Raw genomic sequence first — 23,562 nt, 5'->3', positions numbered from 1 at the left:
TGTATACCTCTAGACCCTTCAGCTGAATAAATCTGGATAAAGTCTAAAATAAGAAGGGAATAAATGCTCAAAAATTAGAAGAGATTTTAATTATTGCTCTTATAAAGTTACAGAATTGTTTAAATAAAAGGATTTGTATTGGCATGAATTTTCTGCAACTCTGAAACTCAAATGTATGTCATTGTTTAGTAACTTCTGTCTCCAGTGATTGGCAATAAACCAAATGTTGTAGGAAAGTAAATACTTTAAAGTGTTATATTTTGGATGTAAAATGCTTTCTCCAACCCCATTAACATATACTACAGCAAGTTTGAAACATTAGGTGGAGGAACTATTTTACATCAAAAATATATAAAAAAAATAATATAGTACTTAAAAAAAAAATAAGTAAGTAAAACACAACAATTTTACAGAGAGCCCATTCTCTAAGTGCAATAATGCCTTCCAGGGGTGTAGAGGCTCTCCCCCTGCTGGGGTGGGCCTCATAACACCCCTGGGCGGGTGTTAATCACACATTTACACACACCATGTCAGGCATTATTGCTTACTTAATCACCTCCTGCTTAACTTGCTAAGGTCAGGTCTCATGCTAGGCAGTCAAATCTGACAGTACTGACCAGCAAAGATAGAGGCAGAATTAAAAGCAGATTTGTTTCTGCCCGCTGTCTGTACTGGAAATGTGTCCTTGTCTGACTTCCTCTTATAAACTTACAAGTAGCTAGAATAACAGGGTGTGTGTTCCCCTGCATTTTTGAAGGAAACAAAGTCTGAAACACAAATGTAAGTCATTATTTAGTGACTTCAATCCCCAGTAATTTGTCTGAAAACAGGATTTTACGAGGAACAGACCAAACATATGAGGAGAAAATCTGGACATTCTGCAAAAATCTGAAGAGTTGAGAGGCATTGCAAGGAGAGTGTAAATGTAAGAGACTATGTTACACTATCTTTCTGTCTGCCCTCATTAAGTACTTTATGGCTTTGAAAGCCAGGAAAACTCTTAGCCTTTCTTTTTTTTCCTGTAGCTTGTAATACATGGAGCAGATAAAATTCCATGCACTACATGATCTGATCATAACATGGATGCCAAGATTCAGCTCTTGAGCTTCTCTCTCATGGTGATGTTCTCGACAGCCAGTTCTTGAATACATAATAAGCAGGCTATGACTGGCGACAAGCTCATAATCCTTTGCATTACTCTCCCTCTTGGGCAAATTAAGTGGATTCATAGAAATTACACTAGAAATGGGATTTTTAGTTTGCAACAAAACATTTCACAATGGAGCTAAAGAATTATTTTTCTTGACTTCCTAATGATTTTTGTTGCTGTTTTAGTTGTCATGTACAGTTTTTATCCAGCAACTCTGGATTTGATTCCAGTATTCTTGTCTTACACAGTGTGCGGCTCTTAACAAATTACTTAGTACAATCAAAAGTCCAAGGTTAGGGAGGCTGGTCTGTTTTAATATTCAATGTTGTATTACATCATTTTCACTCTTAAAGTTATTGCTTAGGTTTGGTGGGCATGTGGGGCCTTTGCTCTATATACTATGGTAGTTATCTGTACAATAGGAAGCATATGTTTGCTAGCAATAAATATAATGTGTTCTTCGATAATGTAAAAAGCGTTCTATGTATGCTGTCTCATGTTGCTAAAATTAATAAAAACTGTAGAAGAAAACTTGGCGATTATCTTTAAGGAAAAGTTTAATTTTTCCAGCTGGTCTTGGCAAAGGCACATATTAGGATAAGGGAAGAATGTCTAATTATTTAAGTAAGTTTGTGTTAATTATGTACTGCTTTTAAAATAGCCTTCATATTGGAGTAATTTTTGTCTAACTGTGTCGTTGTAACAGTGGCAAATTAGAATTACCAGTATATAAAGAGCCATACAGCAGATACCTGAAACTGTATGAACTTGTTGCTATTAACACACCAGCAGCAAGTTTGCATGACAGTTATATAAACATAAGAATGGAATATCACTATCTGTGTTTTCTTTGGATTTAACTTCCAATAATTTGCAGTCATTCTGTCAGCATTTTTAACAGAAATGCCAGTGCTGTGGCAGACATTTTGCCACCTGGGGTAAAGGAGAAGCAGAGCTGAGTATGTATCAGAAATGAAACCGTAGTTCTCATGGTGATGATGTAAAAAATCTTATTGCCTGAGTACTGCCAGGATAAACTACAAATACAGCCCCAGAAATGTGTGCATGTTCACTGCTTAGGGAGGATGTGTCCACTTTCTGGTATGTATGGAGAGATTTCCTTCACAAGCTCGAAATTTCAAAACTTCAAAGTGTACATGGTCAAAACCATAAGATCGAAGTTATGAAACTTCAAAATTGTAATAAAAAAAATAAGTAAAAGCAAGCATTTTTTTTTACATTTTTGCACCCACCACACCCTCTGCTAAATAAATATATCAACTCTGAGATCACATTACAGAGAGGAAAGCGGTAAATTTCCCGTTCTACGCTGTATTGCAGTCTCCATTCAGAATGTTCACATTTTAAAACTTAAGTTTTATGATCTCAACCATTTGTCAAAGTTTTGAAACTTTCGAGCTTGTGAAGGGAATCTGTATGGGGACATCTATGGAGAGGTAAATGGGTGACCATATTTTATAAAGGTTATATTACCTTTTTTTGTAACTCCAGTTTGTAATATTAGTAATCCCTGCCTAGCTGTAGTTCATAGGTTCATAGGTTCATACTAGGCTATCTGCCCTGGGGCAATTATAAACCTAGCCCGATTTTGTTTGGCTTACACCACCCCTTGATTTGAGTATACTGTGCCCTTTTTAAGGTTAAGTTTGCTGTGCCTCTGTCTAATAGTGACATGGAAGTAATCCCCAGGAGAAACCTATGATCCCCCATGCACTCATCAAGATTCTTCTTGAAGAGATTCAGTGAGGATTCTATTCCAGAGCGAAGGGAGCCTCTGGGTTATGAATCTGTCTCTCCAGCAAGTTCTATTTATTTCAGTGCTGAGGTTCAAGTCCCTCGAGCGTGTGGCTCTAAGGGATTTAGATTTACTGAGGTGGAGCATGTCCATTAATTCTGGATTGGACATAGCTTTATATGTCAGGCATAGATCGCCTCGAAGTAGGTGGTATGCAACTGAGTAGAGCTGGAGTTTTTTTAACCGAGCAGCATATGGCATCTGTTTGAGTCCCTTGATCCTCTTGGTGAGGTACTTTTGGGGTCTTTCTAATTGCTGCAGGTGTCGGGTAAGGTACATCCCAAAAGGGGCATTGTATTCTGTGATTGGGCCTGATGAGGGATGAATAAAGGGGCACGATTACCTCTCTTGATCTAGATGTGAATCCTTTCATGATGAGGTGGGCTATGTAAAAGGTCTTTCTAACCACCTTGGCAATGTGGTAGTCAAAGGAGAGATTGCTATCAACTTGGGTCCCCAGATCCCTAATTACTTTCTCTGTACTTAATGGGTTACCACCTATGTGGTAATTTGTGGGCACATTGTTTTTGCCAAATGGTATGACTATACACTTTTTGGCATTTAGCTTTAGACCATGGCTCTGGCACCAGTTATCCGTCTCTGTGAGACCTTTTTGAAGGATGTTTGTGTCAGCTGGAGAGTTGATTATGGCGCCTAGTTTGCAGTCGTCTGTGAACTTGGTGAGCCATAGTCCTCCCACATTGGCCTGTACCTCGGAAAAGTATATACCGAACAAGAGCGGTCCCAGGACAGAACCTTGTGGGACGCCACTTGTGACCAGTTTCGAGTCTGACATGGCTCCAGTAACTCTCACTCTGTGGGTTCTGTCTTTGAGCCAGTTTGCGACCCATCTTGTGACATAGGAGTTTATATTTAAGCTGGATAGCTTATCTATGATGCCCGAGTGGGGTATTGTGTCAAATGCCTTTGCTAGGTCCAGATAGGCTGCGTGGACTACCTTCCCTTCATCTATTGCTTTGGTGACTGTTTTGAAGAAGTCAACCAGGTTCAAAAGGCAGGATCTGCCCTTGATGAAGCCGAACTGGGTAGGATCTAGTGTCTGTCCCCAATGTCTTTGTTTATGAGCTCTATGATGATCCTCTCCATAGCCCTGCAGACTAAGCTAGTCAGGCTTATGGGGCGATAGTTTCCCAGGTCTGTAGAGGCTCCACCTTTGTGGAGTGGAATCACTGTTGCTGTACACCATTCTGTGGGCACATATCCTGTAGTGAGGCTGAGATTGTACAGCTGTTTTATTTGAGGGATTAGTTCTTCTTGGAGTTCATGTAGGACGCAACCTGGGATGCCATCTGGTCCCATAGAAGCAGTGTTTTTTGCTTTGGAGAGGGCAGCCTTCACCTGAGCATCAGAGATGTTTGGGAGGCAGCCCTCTGCCGGGATTGCTCTTTTTTGGGGGGGGTGGAGAAGTTTGCACTAAACCTGTCTGCCAGGATATTGGCGATGTCTGTGGGTTCAATGTATTTTTTGTCATTTAGAATCAACTCAGAACAAGTCCCAGGTTCCTAACATAACTGAAAAAAGCCTTATGATTGTCTTTAGTGTCCTGAGCAATTTTTCTCTCGAAGCTGACCTTGGAGGATTTTTATGAGGGATCGTACTTTTTTGCTAGTACTGATCAGCGATGCCTTCCCTATTAGGGATTTTGCTCTATCATGTAGTATCTTCTTCCTTCTGTTGTACAGTTTATTTACGGCTGGGGTCCACCAGACTGGACGCCTGCCTTTGGATGTTTGGGTTTTGGTTTTGTTTGGGATAGCATGATCCATGCATTCCTGGAGATGTCCGTAGAATGTGTTTATATAGGATTCTGCAGTTTGGGCCGTAGTTTCCACTGGCCCTGGGGCCTTGAAAGATTCCACTTTGGTTTTGAGAAGTGAGAAGTTCGCTTTTGAGAAGTTTTTCACTGTGGTTTTCTGGGCTGGGGGTGGGGTCGGGATGTGGACATCCAGTGAAATTAATTTATGGTCTGATCTTTTCAATGAGGGATATACTTCAGGTGTGGAGCATAGAGTCCCCATGTTGGTAATGATCAGGTCTAGTATGTTATCCCCTCTTGTGGGTGTGGTGACTAGTTGTTCCATAGCATTTGAGTTTATAATTTCCAGGAACCTTTGGGCTAAGGTGCTGGGGCTTGAGTAGTGCTCCCAGTCTATGTTTGGGTAGTTGAAGTCGCCCAATATAATGGTGTTCGGCGAGATCTTCATGTTCTCCAATGTTTTCAGGAAAGCCGAGTGGGATTCCTGACTTTGAGAGGGTGGTCTGTAGGATGCTATAAACTGAAAAGCAGTCTTGCCCACTGTTAGTTGCACATGGATGGTCTCCGATACTTCGTGCAATGCCACTAACCTGGAGGTGTGGATATCCTTGATAAATATGGAAACTCCCCCTCCTTTTGTGGTTCAGTCCAGGTTTTGGGGCCGAAAAGCATGATATGAGGTATAACCTGGTAGTGCTGGGGTGGTCTCTGGAGCCTTGAACCAGGTTTTTGTCACTGCACAGATATCGATGTTCTCCATACTGAGGAGAGCTTCGTGTGCGTGCATCTTGAGGTTACGACTTCTGGCGTTTAGCAGCATTACCCTTAGATTCTTGTTTCTTGTGCTGTCTATGGAGGTGGGTTTGACTTTTGAGCCTTGCCTAAAAAAGGCACTATGGGGGTGGCAAGAGCCTTTGCCAATATCCGAAAGCCCAGTGGTGACAGGTGCAAGCTGTCCCTAGCGAAGCAACGTGGATTGTCGAGCATGTCATCCCAGGCTGACAGACACTGGATCCCCTTAGAATGACACCAAAATTTTAGCCAATTGTTAAAATCGATCATTTTGTCTTTGTACTGTGGCATCATTCTAGGTGAGGGTAAGATGCTGCTCAAGGTCAGGGTCATACTGGCCTGGGCTACATGATCAGAGAGCTCCTCTATGTCTCTTTTCATGTAGTCCAGGGAGGTACGTCTCAGGTCATTCACACCAGCATGTACAATGACTGAGTCATATTTGTATTTGCTTTGGAGTGACCTGAGTGCTTGCGTTATGTGGCGGATCCTAGCGCCCGACAGGCAGCTCACTGTGACCTTCTCTTTATTCAGCCTGGTGAGCGGGACGTCAGTGTGTCTGACAATAGAGTCACCTATTACAAGAGTATCAGGTGTGTTATTCAGCCTTAAGGGCTGTGGCTGCTTGGCACACTGACTTTGTGGGCTATGTGTTGTGCGTGTTTTGTTTTGGGGTAGCGTTTGCTTGGATGTCTGCTTTGGAGGTCTCTGTTGCTTAGGTGGATTTTTATTTAGAGCCTCCGAGTATGTTTTTGTGTATTTATGTGTTTGGTTCTCTGATGTGGTGGGACTATGTGATACTGGAATTGTGTTGTGTGAAGTTACCTTCTCCTCCTGACTGGTTTCACCAGTTTTGAGATGAGAGAGCTCAGCCTCCAGTTTGGCTATATGGTTGCATCTCTCACATATATTTAAATCTGTTTGGAGGAGGAGAGGGTTGTCCATGTACATGAGACAGTTGTAACATTGCCTCAAAATTCCCAGATTCACCAGCTGGACTGGAGATGACTGACTTTTGGACATGCTAGAGTAATATAGGGAAACTGAATTAAGACGGACCAATAGGGGACAAGGTAATCGTAGAGAGTATAAGAGTAAGTAGTGCTTATGATTTAATAGTGCTAACTTGTAAGATTACTTATTTGGACAAGTGAAGGGCCTTAGAATGAGAATATTGTGTTTAAATTGAGAGATAGAGCAGTTCTAAGGGGAAAAGTGAAGAGCAGACTTTGTGGAGCCAGGAATAGTTTAAACCGAATTAGGCGGCGCTGCCCATTGTTGCGCTATGCACAAAAACGCGCAAAACCGCGCAAAAGAGGAATTTGAGAGAGGAAGATCAAGGAGTTTGGAATTGACCCAAAATGGCCAATAAAACTACAGTTTCAAGTCAGTAACCACTCCCACAGGGGCATGCAGGCTGCTCAATGTTTATCACTGTCACTGATGAACAGAGAGACTTCCCTTTAGCCCAAGCAAAAAATGGCCTCCAAGAAACTTACAAACAGTTCAGAACAGCAAGCCTGTGACTGAACTTTTTTAAATCTCAGAAAAGTGGGAAAAAAGCAAGATTTTTTTTTTTTTTTTTTTTTTTCAGAGATAGCAGAGGTCCACAAGTATCAACAAGTTATAACAGTGCAGCAAATGACCCCACACTTGAGTGCTAGGCCAGAGACAGATAAAATGCAAGTTTTGAGAAGAAAAACGATTTTAAAAATAAGTGCAAACAGGAAATTCAGTAAACAGCTCTAGGTTGTGCTCTAAATACAGTTACTAATGCAGAAATCAACAAGCCTATCACTGTTTGTTGAATTCTGCACTGTTTGTCATTGCAAACTGGATGTTTTTAATAATGCATAAGTTAATACCAGTGTAATTATAGTACTTATCCCATCATATTTTTCTCTCTCTCTATCTTACTCAGCTTTTTTTCCACCTTGTCAGTTGTGTACTCCCCTGCAATCCTCGCCAGCTGGCTACCTACAAACTAGAATAATACAAATAATTAAAGTTAATCTTCACAAACACTCCATCCTCAGCACAGGGAAGAACCTAAACCATCTACTGTGTTGTATTACTTAAGGAGACAGGATAAGCATAGCGAAGTGTGTACTATCTGTTCATTACCTCCTGTAATTTTAACTAGTTTTTACCCCAGAGCATGGTATATGATATCTAAGCTTACTCCAGCCAGGACTACCAACAGACTTACTCTACTACTTTGCTACTTATATTTTAATCCTTAACTAAGGCCCTAGTTTCTCCCACTTTGCCCATTTATCTTTTCTCTCTGTCCTACTTGTTTTTCTCATTGAGGTATCTCTGCTGCTATCATAGTGTTCTCCCACTAGATGGCAGCACTCGCCCACTAATCATCCAGCTGTACTCTCATCTAGCTGCAAAGTGCTCCTACCAACTACTTACCTGTTTCTCCCACACTCTACATATCCCAATATCACTGTATTGCCATCCTTTCCTTCTCCCCCTCCAGCAGCTTACTGTCCCTTGCCTTCAGACTACCTACCTGGAATCTCCATTCCACTTCCACTGATTGTCTTCCCAGTCTCTCTTGTCCTTGGTCTGCCCTGCTCTGTTCGCCCTGTGGGCTCACGCCACTACCCTACCCTACCCCCAATTCTCACCCACCCCCAGTACACCTAGACTTATACTTCCAAACCACACCCCTTACCCTCTCAAAACCAAAAATATCCTCCACCTACTTTAATCACCTGACCAAAACCAATTACTTCTCTCTAACTGGATCTATCCTAACTCATCCCCTTACTAACTACACCTCTAGCTCAAATCACTCAAGATGCAAACATCAGCTTCCACACCACATATTCAACTACTACTTATTATCATTCTTTTACCTTTCTTAACTGCATCTTACCTACTAACCTTCTATGAATACTCTAATTACTTACAATTCTACTACCCTAACAAGCAAACAAGTATTATACCAGCAACAACATCCCAAACGCATATAAATATTACATCTCTACCTACCTACATACTACCAAAGTATCACAGATTAACCCATATTAAATATGTCAACCTAAAACCTAGAAAACCTTTCAACCAACTTAATGTACTCCATTGCCCTTGTCTAAAACTTCAACTACTTACCGGTGGTGACATCCATCCCAACCCTGACCCAAAACACTCTGATAATACTGAACACCAAAGCCCTAATCACTCAAATCTTATCCCACCTAGACTTCCTAATTCACTTTCTATAGCTCACCTTAATATACATAGCTTAAATAACAAAGCTGCCTACCTCCATGCTGTCCTGGATGTCCACTCTTTTGACATACTATGTTTGTCAGAAACATGGTTAAAACCTTTAACTACTGATAATGAAATCTTACCACCTGGTTACAATATCCTAAGAGCAGACCGCAAAATCAAAAAGGGAGGGGGGGTTGCTATACTCTTTAAAAAATGGTTACAAGTCTCCACACTAGACTTCTATCTAACTCTTCATAATAAAGTAGAAATTCTTGCCACCAAACTTCAACTCAACACTAGTAAATCAATAATCATCATCTGCATCTACCTACCTCCTGGTAATAATACTTGTATCCTTGAAGACACCCTTGCTGGATTATCTTCCTCTTTTCCTCAAGAGACTATAATTCTAGGTGACTTTAATGTTGATTGGAAAACCTGACACATAATCAGCCAACTTCACATATTAACCTACATGGATTTTCACATATGATCAACTTCCCAACCAGAATTAACAAACTCAATAATAAAGAGAGTATATTAGATTGGATACTCATAAATAATCACCAACAAATGTATAAGGCTGGAACTCTTCCTGTAGATGTAAGTGACAACTCACTCATTTTTATCATTAGGCATAAGACAACTACTCCTAACCCTACCACACTTAGAACAATTAGAACCAATAAAAACTTTAATCCAGACTATTTCCAAAGTGAACTTAGAGCATGTGATTGGACACCCATAAAACACCTCCCTCTTGATGATGCAGTGAATTACTTTAATTCAAAATTCTTAACAATCCTAGACTATCATGCGCCTAAGTGTACTATCAGAACTAAGTCTAAGCCAGTCCCATGGCTCACTAAGGAAACCAGACAGAAAATCCTACTTAGAAACAAATTCAGGGCTCTATGGAGATCTACTAAGCAACCCACAGACCAACTTAAATTTAAACAAATGAGAAATGATACAAAAAAAGCCATTCTCTTGGACAAAAAAAACTTTTACTGTCACCTCCAGCAAACAAACCAAAGGAATCCACAAAAATTCTGGGCCAGTATTAACAAACTTCTTCACCCTGATCACTCCACTATATCACCCCCTACAGGGGCCAATCCCAAAAATTCCAAACAAACAGCAAAGGCCTTTAATACCTTCTTCACAGAGGCTATCCAATCACTGGCCAATCAAATAACAACTCAGGATTCTAGTCACCCAAATTCTGTAACAAATTCACTCCCTATATTCCACTGGCAACCAGTCCCAACTCACCTTATCTGTAATCTTCTACAAAAACTCAAACCATCAACCCCATCAGCCGATAAACTACCAGCAGAATATCTCCAAAAAGCTGCCAAAGCTATAGCCTATCCAATATCAATCCTGATAAATAGAACCTTAAAAGAAGGAAATCTTCCTGCCATCTGGAAAATCTCACACATCATCCCCCTACACAAAGGTGGTAATTCTAACGAATACCCCAACTACCGCCCAATAGCATTACTTTCTCCTTTAGCTAAAATAATGGAAAGATGTATCCATAAACAGCTACCAGATCACTTACTGCAAAACAATCTACTTGCAAATTGCCAACATGGCTTTAGACCATTTCATAGTGCTACCACTGCTCTTCTTTCCTTCTCTGATAGTATCAATCATAACAAAAATAACAACATCCTCTCCTCAGCACTCTTTATTGACCTTTCCAAAGCTTTTGATATGGGCAACCACCATTTACTTATAAATGTACTAAGATCTCTTTCCCTAGATTCACTGGTTATTCAATGGTTCCAATCGTACCTTAACAACAGACAACAAGCTGTGCTTTGGGACAATAACCTATCTACGCATCTCCCTGTTAAACTAGGAGTCCCTTAGGGCTCAATTCTTGGTCCCCTCCTATTCTCAATCTATATAAATGACCTTCACCTAGCAATTACTCAAGCTACCTGTATTCAATATGCAGATGATTCTACAATCATCTGCTCAGCTAAATCTTCATCTGAACTACAGTCCTTAACCCAGAAAATGTTTACTATAGTAGAAAACTGTTTTTTACAATGATACCTCCTCTTGAACCCCAAAAAGACAAAACTATTGCTCTTCACACCCACCCACAAGTCCAGCCTAATTAACTTCTCAGTCCTATCCAATAACGGTACCATTATATATCCAGACCTAAGCACTAAACTTCTAGGTATAACAATAGATAACAACCTTACCTATGAAACTCACATTAACAATACTATAAAAACTGTAAACAGGAAACTGGGCTCCCTGTATAGGGTAAAGCCATTCCTTACTCCACAAGCCAGAACTTCTATTGCCCATACCCATTTAATCTCCACACTCCTCTATGCTTCATCCATATACACAAATTTGACTAAAAACAACCTCAACAAACTGTCAAACTCTTATAATAATATAGCTAGATTTGCCACATCTTCCTCTTTCAGGACCCACCACTGTCATAATCTGAAACAACTAGGCTGGCTTGAGCTACAAAACCAACTCCATTATAACCAACTTACCATTGCTCATAAAACCATCTTACAACCAACTAAAACTCCAATACTATCAAACATTTTTACCCCATATAAAAACCTTAATACCCTACTCTCATCCAAGAAATTAGTAGTATCCCCAAGTATATCCAACAATATCTCTGGTGACTCTCTGTTCTCTAATGCTGTTGGAAAATACTGGAACCAACTTCCAAATGAACTGACATCACTGTCCTCTTTATCACTATTTAAACAAAAATTGAAACTTTATCTTAAAACACACTGGTTATGCCCCTGTACAAACCCAGACTAATCAAAAATGGCATTGCTATCATCATCACTGCTGACCCAGAATTTCTCAACCATTACTTTTACTTTCATAGACTAATCCTTACTCTATCCAAAAAAAAAAAAAAAAAAAAAATTAATATTTCCTTGAGAATAAAGTTTCTAGCAAATTTATCTAATGTTCTGCAATAATTTTTGTATTCAACGATTGAAATGTTATGTAATAATCTGCAAATAAGTTCTGTGCATGCATTTATATGTTAATCTTTTTATGTTTATCTTTTTATTAATCTTTTTAAGTGGAGCTTTTCTCCCCGGGCCTCTGCTGAAAATGGACATGCATCCAGTTAGACTAGCCTGGTCAACAAATGTAAAATAAATAAAATAAAAATAAATTTCTTTAAGGTCCCATTGGTTATTGTGCAATTGTTTACACTTTTTTTCTACAAAACATAAATTTGTTATTCAAATTCTATCCAGTTGTACTTCCAGTTTTGATTCCCATATAATACCTTTTTTAAACAATATTCTTTTTGAAACATCCTTGCAATGTTGTCCCAAAAATAATGAATTTCTTTATTTTTTTTAAATACATAAATAATGTATTCTTCACAGAATGACACTACTCACATACCCTTGCCCTGGTGACCATAACATACCAGGCCAGGATTCAGAGACAAGCCTAGCCAAGAGAGGTAAGGTGGCAGCAAAGACACATTAGCTGCAATGAGGAAAGACCTCATTATTGTCTAATTTGATTGTCTATGAATTGTTCTGATATTATTGCAAGAGATAACAGACACTTTTCTGCTGCCTTTGCAGTAATCACCACTGGTGACTGATGCATTCTTTTTGCACAAGCACCCCCTCATTCAGCCCCCCCCCCCCCACACACACAGACACACTAATGTACATGCATGCACATATGCACATAAGTACACACACACTAACACACATGCACACAAGCACACATTCTTTTCCCTTAAGAAACATGAACACATACACAAGATGCTAAATATATCCCCTTTCCTATCCCTTATTATAACCCTAACCTGCAAACACTCACAGACACTCACGCACACACACACACACACACACACACACACACACACACACACACACACACACACACACACACACACACACACACACACACACACACACACACACACACACACACACACACACACTCATACTCCTTGCAATGCCAAAGTGTTAGTATATCTGAAAGCTTCAGCATAAAACTATTTTCATTTTTCTCCACTTTTCCATTTCATACTGATAACTTTCTTTCTTTCTTCGTTTCCCTTTATACCGTTCTCTTCCTTTCTCTTTCTTATTACTGTTGTTTGTGTGTCATTACTTGGGTGAGACATTAAACCGTGGTGCCATCTGCCTGAGTCAGTTATAGTACAGCTGGATGTAAAAGACCCTACAGCACTTATTAAATAAATAGGAGTTCTTTACCGAAACTTATTTACAGCAGTAACAAAAAAATCTTTGTACATACTTTCATGTTCATATTTACCTTTTAATACATTTCATATGTACATCTTTAAATTAACTCTGCTCTTTTTTCTAGAACCGAAACCCTATCTCTTCAATAACTCTTTAATATCCCATTGATTATTGTGCAATTGTTTATACCTTTGTTTCTACAAAACATACATTTGTTATTAAAATTCAATCCAGTTTTGATTCCCATATAATATCTTTTCTAAACAACATTCTTTTTTAAAGCATTCTTGCAATATTGTCCCAAACGTTAACTAATTTCTTTCTTTCTTTCTTTTGAGTACATGAATAACAAACAGTATATTCCTCACAGAATGACACTACTCACATATCCTTGTCTGGTGGCCATAACATGCCAGACCAGGATTCAGAGACAAGCCCAACCAAGAGAGGTAAGGTGGCAGCAAAGACACATTAGCTGCAAAGACTTCATTCTCAGCTAAAATGATTACACTGAATCAGTCTGTTATTATTGCAAGAAATAACAGACTCTTTTCTTCTGCCTCTGCAGTAATCACCACTGGTGACTGATGCATTCTTTAGCACAAGCACCCCTTCATTCATCCCCCTTTCACAAACATGCACTCACACACATTATATGCATTCGCGTGTACACACACACACACACACACACACACACACACACACACACACACACACACACACACACACACACACACACACACGAAACACAAACACTGTAAAGTCATGGAGTATATTATTATGGATCTCATAAACAAGGGCATAGGCAGTCTTCAAGCACTCAACCCCACCCAATTCGGATTTGTTAGGGGCAGATCTTGCCTATTGAACCTAGATGACTTCTTTGAGACTGTCACCAAGGCCTTAGATGAGGGAAAGGCAGTGCATACAGCTTACCTTGACCTGGCCAAGGCCTTTGACACAATCCCTCACTCGGGCATCATCGAAAAGCTAACACAACTTGGTGTTAATCCCTATCTAGTCAGATGGGTGGCCAACTGGATCACAGTTAGGATCCAGAGGGTCAAAATAGGTGCTTCCACCTCCGACAGCAGACCTGTCACTAATGGTGTTCCCCAGGGAGTCTGTCCTGGGAACCCTACTGTTTGGCATATACTTCTCAGTGGTCCAGACAAAGACAAAGGGCACGTGGCTGACCAAGTTTGTGGATGGCTGTTAGTTGGGTGCCATCATTGACTCCAAATTCATGGTAACATACTGCAAGAGGGTCTCACAGCTATAAATGACTGATCCCAAAGTCATGGCCTTAAGTTAAATGCAAAAAAATGCATTATACCATTCGGCAAAAACACAGCCCCTACTGAATACCACATCAACGGCAACTCCCTAAGCACACAACCTGTGGTGAGAGACCTGGGTACTCAGGTTGACAGCAATCTTACATACGCCCATCATGTGGTGCCGGTGGTCAGAAAAGCCTTAAATAAAATAAAAATAAATAATAATAAATTCATCTCATAAATAAAGGGATTGCATCCAGAAAAAAGGAGGCTATTACCTCTCTGTACCCCTCCCTTATTAGACCTATAATTGAGTATAATGCCCTTTTGGGTATGTACCTCTCCAAACACCTACACCAACTGGAAAGGTCACAAAAATACCTCACAGAGATAATCCATGGCCTCCAACACCTATCCTATGTGGACAGGCTTAAATCACTATCACTCTACTCGGTATTATACAGGTTGCTCAGAAGTGATCTGTGTCTCACCTACAAGGCAATGTCAGACCCTGCCCTACTGGAGATGCTCCATATCCATAAGTCTAACTCCTCTTGCATTACCCACTTGATAGGCCTAAATCAAATATGCAACATCAACAAAACCTGCTGGAGAGACAGGTTTGTCTCCCAGAGGCTGCCCCGTCTCTGGAATAGATTCCCCATACATGTCAAACAGAGCACCTGACCCTCTTTAAATGCAGCCTTGATGAGTGGATGGGAAACCATAAATTTGTCCCAGGTGTTCTACCTTTCTCCCTCATTGGCAGGGGTGACAGGTGCTGACTGAGGTTTCTTTTTTTGTGAAAAACTCTTGGCTAGGCTTGTATGGGCACAAGGGCCATTAGCCTAGTAAACTCCTATGATCCTATGAACACATACACAAAACATTAAATTGACCCCCTTCCTTAGCCTTTACACTAACTCCTAACCTGCAAACACTCACTCACACACACACACACACACGACACACACACACACACACACACACACACACACACACACACACACACACACACACACACACACACACATACACATATACACTAAAACACATGTGCACACACACACACACACACACACACACACTTTCTTGTAATGTCAAAATGTTGGTATATCTGAACTTATCTGTACACAACCATATTCCATCTCTGTTGTTCTGGTAATTGCTTCCATACAACCACAATAAAAAAAATCTCTATAATTAAATTCTACCACTTTTCTTCTTTTTGGTTCAGTACTGTTAATATTTCACCGAATGTCAAGCTTTATACACTTTAGTAGTAAACTTATCCTGTTTTGTGTCGGTTTTGCTGCTTTTTTACTTGACTATGAGTGCATGTATTTAGTTATTATTTTATTTTCCAGTTACATAAGTGATAGTTGACTCTGCCTCATTCTGTGACACTTTATGTGTTGTAATCTGCTGCAGACTACAGAAAACATGCTGATGTACTACAAGCTGTTTATTTGCTCTGCTGCATCATCAAAACATAGGATCACATGACTCAAAATCAGGAAATACCTGGCAGATGTTGGTATATTAAACTTATTAAATATAGTGGCAGTGAAGAAACTAAAGAAAAAACTTCATATTTTAGAATCAGAAAGCCTACTTTATAGGAAGAGAGCATATTTGCTGTGAAAGTTAACAATCAGTAAAACACCTTTGTGCGTGACCTTTAATATATTCAGTGGAACATGAATTCTTTGTATGTCCTCTCACTCTGCAAACTTTGTAAGATCTTTTATTGTATATCCATTTTTTTTCACAGCAATGATGCCTCTTAGGTGAGATCAGTAATACAAAGTTCCCATTTTTCTGTGTGCCAACAGCTCATTTGACAAATGCATTAACTCTCATTGATTTGGCTGTACATCCATCCATGCATACCACGTACCCCCAAGTCCAGAAACCATCAGAGTGTGTATCTAAATTCCTTGGCACCATCACAGATGATGAACTAAAACTCAACTTACATATCCTTCAAAGTATTAAAGAAAACAACCAAAAACCTGGTCTACTGTACTGTAATAGAAAATTTCTCACTTCTAACTCTAGACCCTCCCTGGCTCAGGCTGTCCCCCCTTCTCTATGCTGCCCCAGTTCTAACTATCATACAATCTACTGTCCTATTTAAACTCCAACAAACATATCACAAAGTAGCTAGATTTGCCACTAACTCTTCTTATAACTCTCATCACTGTCTTGCCTTCAGCTCTCTTCTATGGCTGGAACTCCCAACAGCTCCTACCATCACAATTTCAAACCACACACTCTGTGCTGTACCAACCATCTTCCTGCCCATTCCTCTTCTCTCTTGTGTCCTCTTACTCCCCCACCCGTCCTCTCCGTACATCCAATCAGCTACGCTTCGATATTTACAAACATAGCAAAAATGCTGGAAAACTATATAAATGCACTGTAGCCCAAGCCTAGAATAAACTCCACTCATGCATAAGAGCCATCCCTTACCTAAATCACTTTAAAAAGGAACTTAGACTACACCTACGCAACACAAATTCCTGCCCCTGTCAGGACCCTACCTAACCATTTATACTTTTGTGTTACCACTACCTCTTACATCTCACTCCACCTCTTCATAATTCTCCTGCATAACACCTAATTTACAATCGCACACCTTAACTTATTCATTACTTGTATATATGTACATAGTTGTAGCTCTGCATTTAGTTTTCCTTTGCATTAAAAACATATCTTTGTATTAGACTTATTTCACTGTATTCAAATATATAGTTGTTGCTCTACATTAAGTCTCTTTGCATTAGAAAGATATCTCTGTATTAGAATTATTTAATTGTATTCAAAACTTAATTGCTATGTAAAACCATTAAGTTCTCTTCTATTGTGCTATTTTCTTATCGTGTACTGGAGCTTTTCTCCTTGGGTCTCAATGAAAATGGGCTCCTGGCCCAGTTGGGCTAACCCGGTTAACAAATGTCAAATAAATAAATAAAACCTTTTCATCCTTACTGTTTAACAATTTCCTTAATCCACTGTCATTCATATCAATGTCTGTAAATTGCAAGAACAACTTTTCTTCTACTAAGACATAAAACTTTCATTCAATACTCTGACCATGCTAATTGGCTGGAAAGTTCATCAAACGTTTTATGGGAATGAATTCTGCTTTTGCTTTTTCCTCAAAATATATATCAAAACGTTTTCTGAGCTCCAGTGAACTGCCACTTGTATCTGCAAAGGGAGCAAATTGAGTGCTTGCAGAATGTTCACTTAAAAGCCATGCCTGTTGTTTTAGTCTCTTACATGCAAACAATAGCCTCATAAGACACTTTCTCTTGTTGGGCATGGCCATTTGCCACATATTCTGTTCCATCACTGCTGCATATGAAGCTTGTTTCTGAATAGACTCACCAACAAAAGGATTGGAAATCAGAGAAGTCTTCATCTCAGCATTACCACCAACAGTACTCTCCAGTTCTTCAACATCTCACTCAGAGGCCACCATACTCAGTTATTCAGCACCCAAGCGCTCAGAGTTGTCACTCCACAGTGAGTTATCCATTAGAGTTTTCTGTAGTCTACTGTTGCTTTGAGTGTGGAAACACCCAGATTCACCACTTGCATCTGGATGTTTTCAGTGTTCTTTTCCCAGTTTCTCCAGTTTTGCTTCTTTTAATATGATGACAACTTCTGATTACTTGGTTGATTACTTAAGAGCCACCACATTGTAACACAGCGAGGCGCCTCCTCTGCTATTGCAATCTCTTTCCCAGCCTCCTTCATGCCAGAAGTGGAAGACATATGAAAAGAGGTAGGAAGATTCAATGCCCGTGCCAAATCTGCCACAATCAGTATGAATATTAGTTCAAGTATCCCCTGAAAATAGGTCATAGGCCCAGCAGGAGTAACTAGCCCGAAAAACATACAGTAAATATGTTGGTAGACAGATATTCAAGTAAATATTTTATTTTTTATTTTATTTATTTTTATTTTATTTATTTAACATTTGTTGACCGGGAAAGTCTGACTAGGTTCCACAGATCCTGTTTTCAGCAGAGGCCCGGGGAGAAATGCTCCAGAAGCATAAATACCCTCTTTATACAAAGAAACAAAGCCTGGAACCAGTGCAAGCAACATAGCACAAGTAATGATTGGAATTCATATTCTAAACACACAAATAAGTGTAAAACGCTTTGCAGCCAAGACAAAGCTGTCCCACAATCAGACACAATTACAACACGTTAGAAATCTAACACTGCTTTTGAAGTGATCTCAACAATCATATGAATAAAACTAGTTGCCCTAATCTTATTATCACCCAAATAGCTGACAGTCTGCAGTGATCCAGCCATAGCTACCACAAAGTTTGATAGCTCTAAGACCATCTTTTGCAAACCGTCAGTCAATGTTTTCACATGGCAGCCATGTTTCAGCATACCTTTTTTTATCTGTCAGTACAAACCGTATATCTTGTTGTTACTAACAAGGGCCCTGTCCTCAGTTATTTAAGCTAGTGCTGATGGAATTTATACAAAATTCATAAAATCTCACCTCTTTCAATCCATTGTCACTCTTGTCTTTCACATCTGTCCTTTTTTGTTCCAGTCTTCATGTCATTACGGACTGCTATGACCTCTGGGTCCAGCTCCAGTGCCACAGATGGATAAAGGCCTGATTATAGCCCAGGCAATCGATTAGAAGCTATAACACTTGATAGGGAGTGATGGCATGCATATCCATCCTGAGATAGAAATCTGTAATCCATGGTTCCCCAGTGTTACAGTTAATCAGAGGAGGGACAGTACTGTTACAAGTGGACCCAAGGGCAGTCATTCAGCCACCTTGCCACTTCAGGTGAAGCTGTCATTGTGAGTGCACGAGGGTGTGCACCTGTACTGGGGAGGGCATTGTAGCTCTTACGGTGATGCAGTGGTCAGTCCCCGGCTCAGAAAAGAGGACAGGTCTAAGTGAAAATACTTTCACTTCTGAGATGCTGGTGATGGTACAGACCACTTCTTAGGTTGCCTGTGTGATGGTTGTCTCTGACCATCTCCCCCTTCACTAGACAGTACCCAGGAAAGGGGATAGCTAACAGGGAGAGGCTTAAGTTTTGACAAGTGAATTAGGAAAAGCACATAGCAAAAAAAAAAAAAAAAAGAAAAACTCCTACAACCTTCAGTCTGTGCCATCTTTTTACTGCTACTTCTTAACAAAATGGTATAGAAAGCAGCTCTCACCCATCTACTTATTTAGCTGTATGATCATGAGTTACAAAATTCCTTTTAGTAAGTATTTTGAAGAGACTACATTTATATCTACTACTGTAATCTCACTCACACGTCTGTTGTAGTATGGAAAAATGAGATCTCACAGTATCAGGCTTTGTGGATTTAAGCAAAACCTTTAACTCGGTATCCTGCCCTTTCTTTCTGAAGGAATTTAAATGTCCTGAGCTGGACAATTTGTTACTAAAATGTTTTTGTAGCTACCCTACGAGCCATACAGGGAGAGCAGGCTATTAAGGATATTAAAGTAAGCCACAAAAGGGAATTAACTTGAATTGTGTCTTTGAATGTCTAACAAGGAAAGAGTTGTCTGCTCTTATTACTGAGATCTGTAGCATGTAGTAAAGGGGATTGTTAGAAGAGTCCTCCTCATACATCCTACGTATCTTCCCTTATATTACACAAAGGCTAATACAAGGCTTATGGCACCCACTGCATAGCATCTGTACTCTAGACACGGGATATTCTCAGGCTTTTGCACTCATTATTCTGTCTATTTTTGGGTAACAGAAATATAAAATATATTAGATGTAGGTCGCTGAGCCTCTTATTGATTGTTATTTAATGCACAGTGAATCCACATGTTTTGAAATGGTTGCAATATAATTATTTAAATGTTATATGTCTTTTCTTCAACAGATTGCTGCCCCTATCATCGCAGCCACTAGCAATGAGTTTTCAAAATGGCCAGCAATATGTCATTAAACCTAAATACCACCCATCTCAGAAGGTATATGGAGGGCATGCCACCGAAGGATCCTTACCTCTAAGTATAGACCATGGACATATTCCAGCACCATTTCTAGGTACGTGCAAACATTTTATAGCAGTCTTTTCTTTAGCAGTCCTGTTATTTTTGCCTGTTTCAATTGTGGGACCCAGAGTTACCTGCTGTATTTACTTGAGTTCTACATTCTACGAATAAATAAAGAAATGTAAAGATTTTATTAGTGGGACATTTCATGGATGCAGTCGTTGAATGTCTGTTACTGTCCTCAGTGATAGACACTGTGCTATTGTAATATACTCTTCCACTAAGGCAGAGACAATGGTGTACGCAAAGTGATTAATTCTGCCTTTCTTGTACAACATATAGTGACTGAGACATCTTTTGGAGTCCATGAATTCTTAAGGTGGCAGTCTTATGTATTTTTATACTTTTAACACTGTATTTGTTGAGTCTTAATATGTAGGACTGTAATATTATAATACAGTTACAAATTGTCATGGAGTTATGAAAGAGCTGTAACACATTGGTATTTATGCAGTTATATGAGAGATATGAGCAGACGAGTGAAGAATAATTATTTTACACCTTTACTCAAAAGCTTCAACTAAAATGTAATTGAGTCATGGAGAAATTGCTCAACAGAAATACTTGGGATTTGATTTTATGTTTAGATTTTGGGTGAAAAGCTAGCATTGTCTTGTTATCTAACCTTTGGTTAACCTAAAATGAGAATAATAAATTAACAGAGCACTTTACCAGATTGGGATGCAAGAGGCACCACCCCCTGAAGAAAGTGCTCCACCACCTGCACTATGTTAGTAATGGGAGCTAACCCTAACCTGAATGTTGCCCCTTCTCCCAGCCCTAACCCTACACCTTAACATCACTAAAACCTTCCCATAACAATGCCACTACACAAGACAGACAGACATACAAACATTCACAAACAAACACAAACAGTACTACATCTATCCCCTAGCCTAACCCTTAACCTGAAATACACAAACTTGCACACAAACACACAACAACCATCCTTCACTCATCCTTTATCCTAACCTTAACAAACACGCTGTTACCCCCCCCCCCCAACTCCACTTACCTGTATTGAAATTCCATAACATCAACATATCCAATGTTTGGTCATCTGTAACATCAACATTAAATCACACCCTCTGACATTTGGCAAATAAACATACATTTGGTCTAACATAGGGGCACCATATCTCTCTCTCTCTCTCTCTCTGTATATATATATATATATATATATATATATATATATATATATATATAGAGAGAGAGAGAGAGAGATAAAGCATATTGAAAACAAGCCTGTACCATATATCTTTGTCACACTTGTAGATTCATTATTTATAGTCATTCCTAATGATTTCAAAATAGATTGTGTAAGTAAACACTTATGCTAATAAATCCCCCTCCATAAAATTTGGCTTACCTATGTATTTGCTCTGCAGTGGTGGTTGAGCACATGAAGTTTGAGAATTTAATGTTTTGATAAGTTTTGACACAATGCACTGAATCGTGTGAGCTGTCTCTGCACTGTTTCAGGGTGGGGTTCACTTTTCTTCACTGTGGTGAAACCATGGAATTAGTATATATAATGTTGGGCAGTATGGGGGTGCAGAGGGAGTTCACCCCTACAAGAAATATTTTTTATGCATTTTAAGAGGTTTTGGTTCAATGTTTCTGGTATGTAATGTATGATGAACAGTGAGGTGAAAAAATGATTGTTGCAATCACGTAGGTAAACCATTAAATTCTATAATAAATGCTTATATGTGAATTGTTATATATTATTTTAAATAATAATGTATTTCAAGATTATTACTTATCTTCAGAAACAAGGAGTGGCTATGTGTGCAGCAGTAGACACTTAACGCTGACATAGTTATGACTATACTGGAGCAGGAATATGGATTTTCATAGGTAATTACTAGGCTAGCTGCCCTTTTGGGTCATTTTAAGCCTAGCCAATTTCCTTCAAAGGTGAGAAGCAAACCCTATTTATGTCTGTGAGGTAAATAACTTAACCATTATGCCATCCCCCAACTGCGGAATAATAATGTCATGCAGTGTTGTTTTATGTGATGTCAATACATTCACAGAATGTTACCCCTGGCTAGAATTGAACAGTAAGCTATGTAAACCCAGTGACTGCAAATATATATGCATCACATGCACCACAATGGAAGTCTTGAGATTACATCACCCCTGATGGGAATTGATCCCACAATCCCTGGCTTAAGAGGCCGATGCCTTGTCCATTAGGCCACTGGGGCCTGACAACGACTTAAATGCACATAGGTAAATACTATGCGATCAGAATGCAAACTATTACATGCATAGTGAATAACCAGACAGTGACTAAAGGTAAGAATCAAATCCTACAGCTTGTGCCTGTGAGATAAACACTTTAACTATTATGCCAACCCCCAACCCCCACGTGAGTAGTTTCTTAAATTATGAATTATTTCATAGAAGGTTCATGGTTGACATTTTTATGTTGTGAGGTGGTAGTTTAGATTAACTGGATATATTTATCAGCTTTATTAACTCAGCTGAATTTTTTAAATTTAAAATGTCCTATTTGTGTGATAATGTATAGAAAAGGTAAAACATGCATAACTACATAAAACGAGTATACATCCCCTTTCACATTTTCTAATGTTGTAAACGGGTAAATGTTTCATCTGGTACGTTAGATACTAATGATAAAATTTTGAAAAGTCAGTCAACTGATCTGGTAAAGAGCTTAGTGTTAGAGTTTGTAAGCATGGTATTTTACTAAACAGAAAGCCCATGTTGAAGTTGATTGTTTAAATAAAGGTAAATCATTTTTTTCAATGGAATATGATTACCTAGGCAAGTTTAGTAATTGCCAATCAGCTAGGGTATTACTGACGCATAGGAGTATACCATCAATGTTCATTCAATTATTAAGAGACAGCATAGCTTGCATAGTATAGACGTGTTAAATTCTGCAACTATTATAATGGAACAACACAATTTAAATCAGAAACATTGTTACACAGAACAAAAATTATTAAAAATAATATGAGATATAGTCAAAGAATAGGGATGGCTGCATTTACACAGTATTCTTTTCATACGTTTATATACAAAGACGATATTTGTATACCTTGTTACTCGTACAAAATATTATTTAAGTACATTTGACGATTGTGATTCTAAAAGCATGATTTATCTTGCTGTATGTATGATTTGCTCAATTTACTTTGTAGGAG

The 23,562-nt window shown here is 39.1% G+C and overlaps 1 protein-coding gene across 3 annotated transcripts in view; it reads left to right on the top strand.

Moving 5' to 3' along the window:
* The window catches only part of LTBP1 (latent transforming growth factor beta binding protein 1), a 2,555,437-nt gene that overhangs the window by 647,711 nt on the left and 1,884,164 nt on the right, over nucleotides 1-23,562 (top strand). For all 3 annotated transcript variants that reach the window (XM_044058988.1, XM_044058973.1, XM_044058980.1), the window contains exon 4: nucleotides 20,209-20,375. In XM_044058988.1, coding sequence (XP_043914923.1) covers nucleotides 20,209-20,375 — 167 coding nt within the window. The remainder of the gene's footprint in view (nucleotides 1-20,208; nucleotides 20,376-23,562) is intronic.

The sequence above is a fragment of the Protopterus annectens genome, chromosome 1.part2 (genome assembly GCF_019279795.1).
Source record: "Protopterus annectens isolate FY-2018-M chromosome 1.part2, PAN1.0, whole genome shotgun sequence".
NCBI classification, from domain to species: domain Eukaryota; kingdom Metazoa; phylum Chordata; order Ceratodontiformes; family Protopteridae; genus Protopterus; species Protopterus annectens.
The sequence above is the reverse complement of the archived record's forward strand: the minus strand, read 5'-3'. Positions and strand labels throughout refer to the sequence as shown.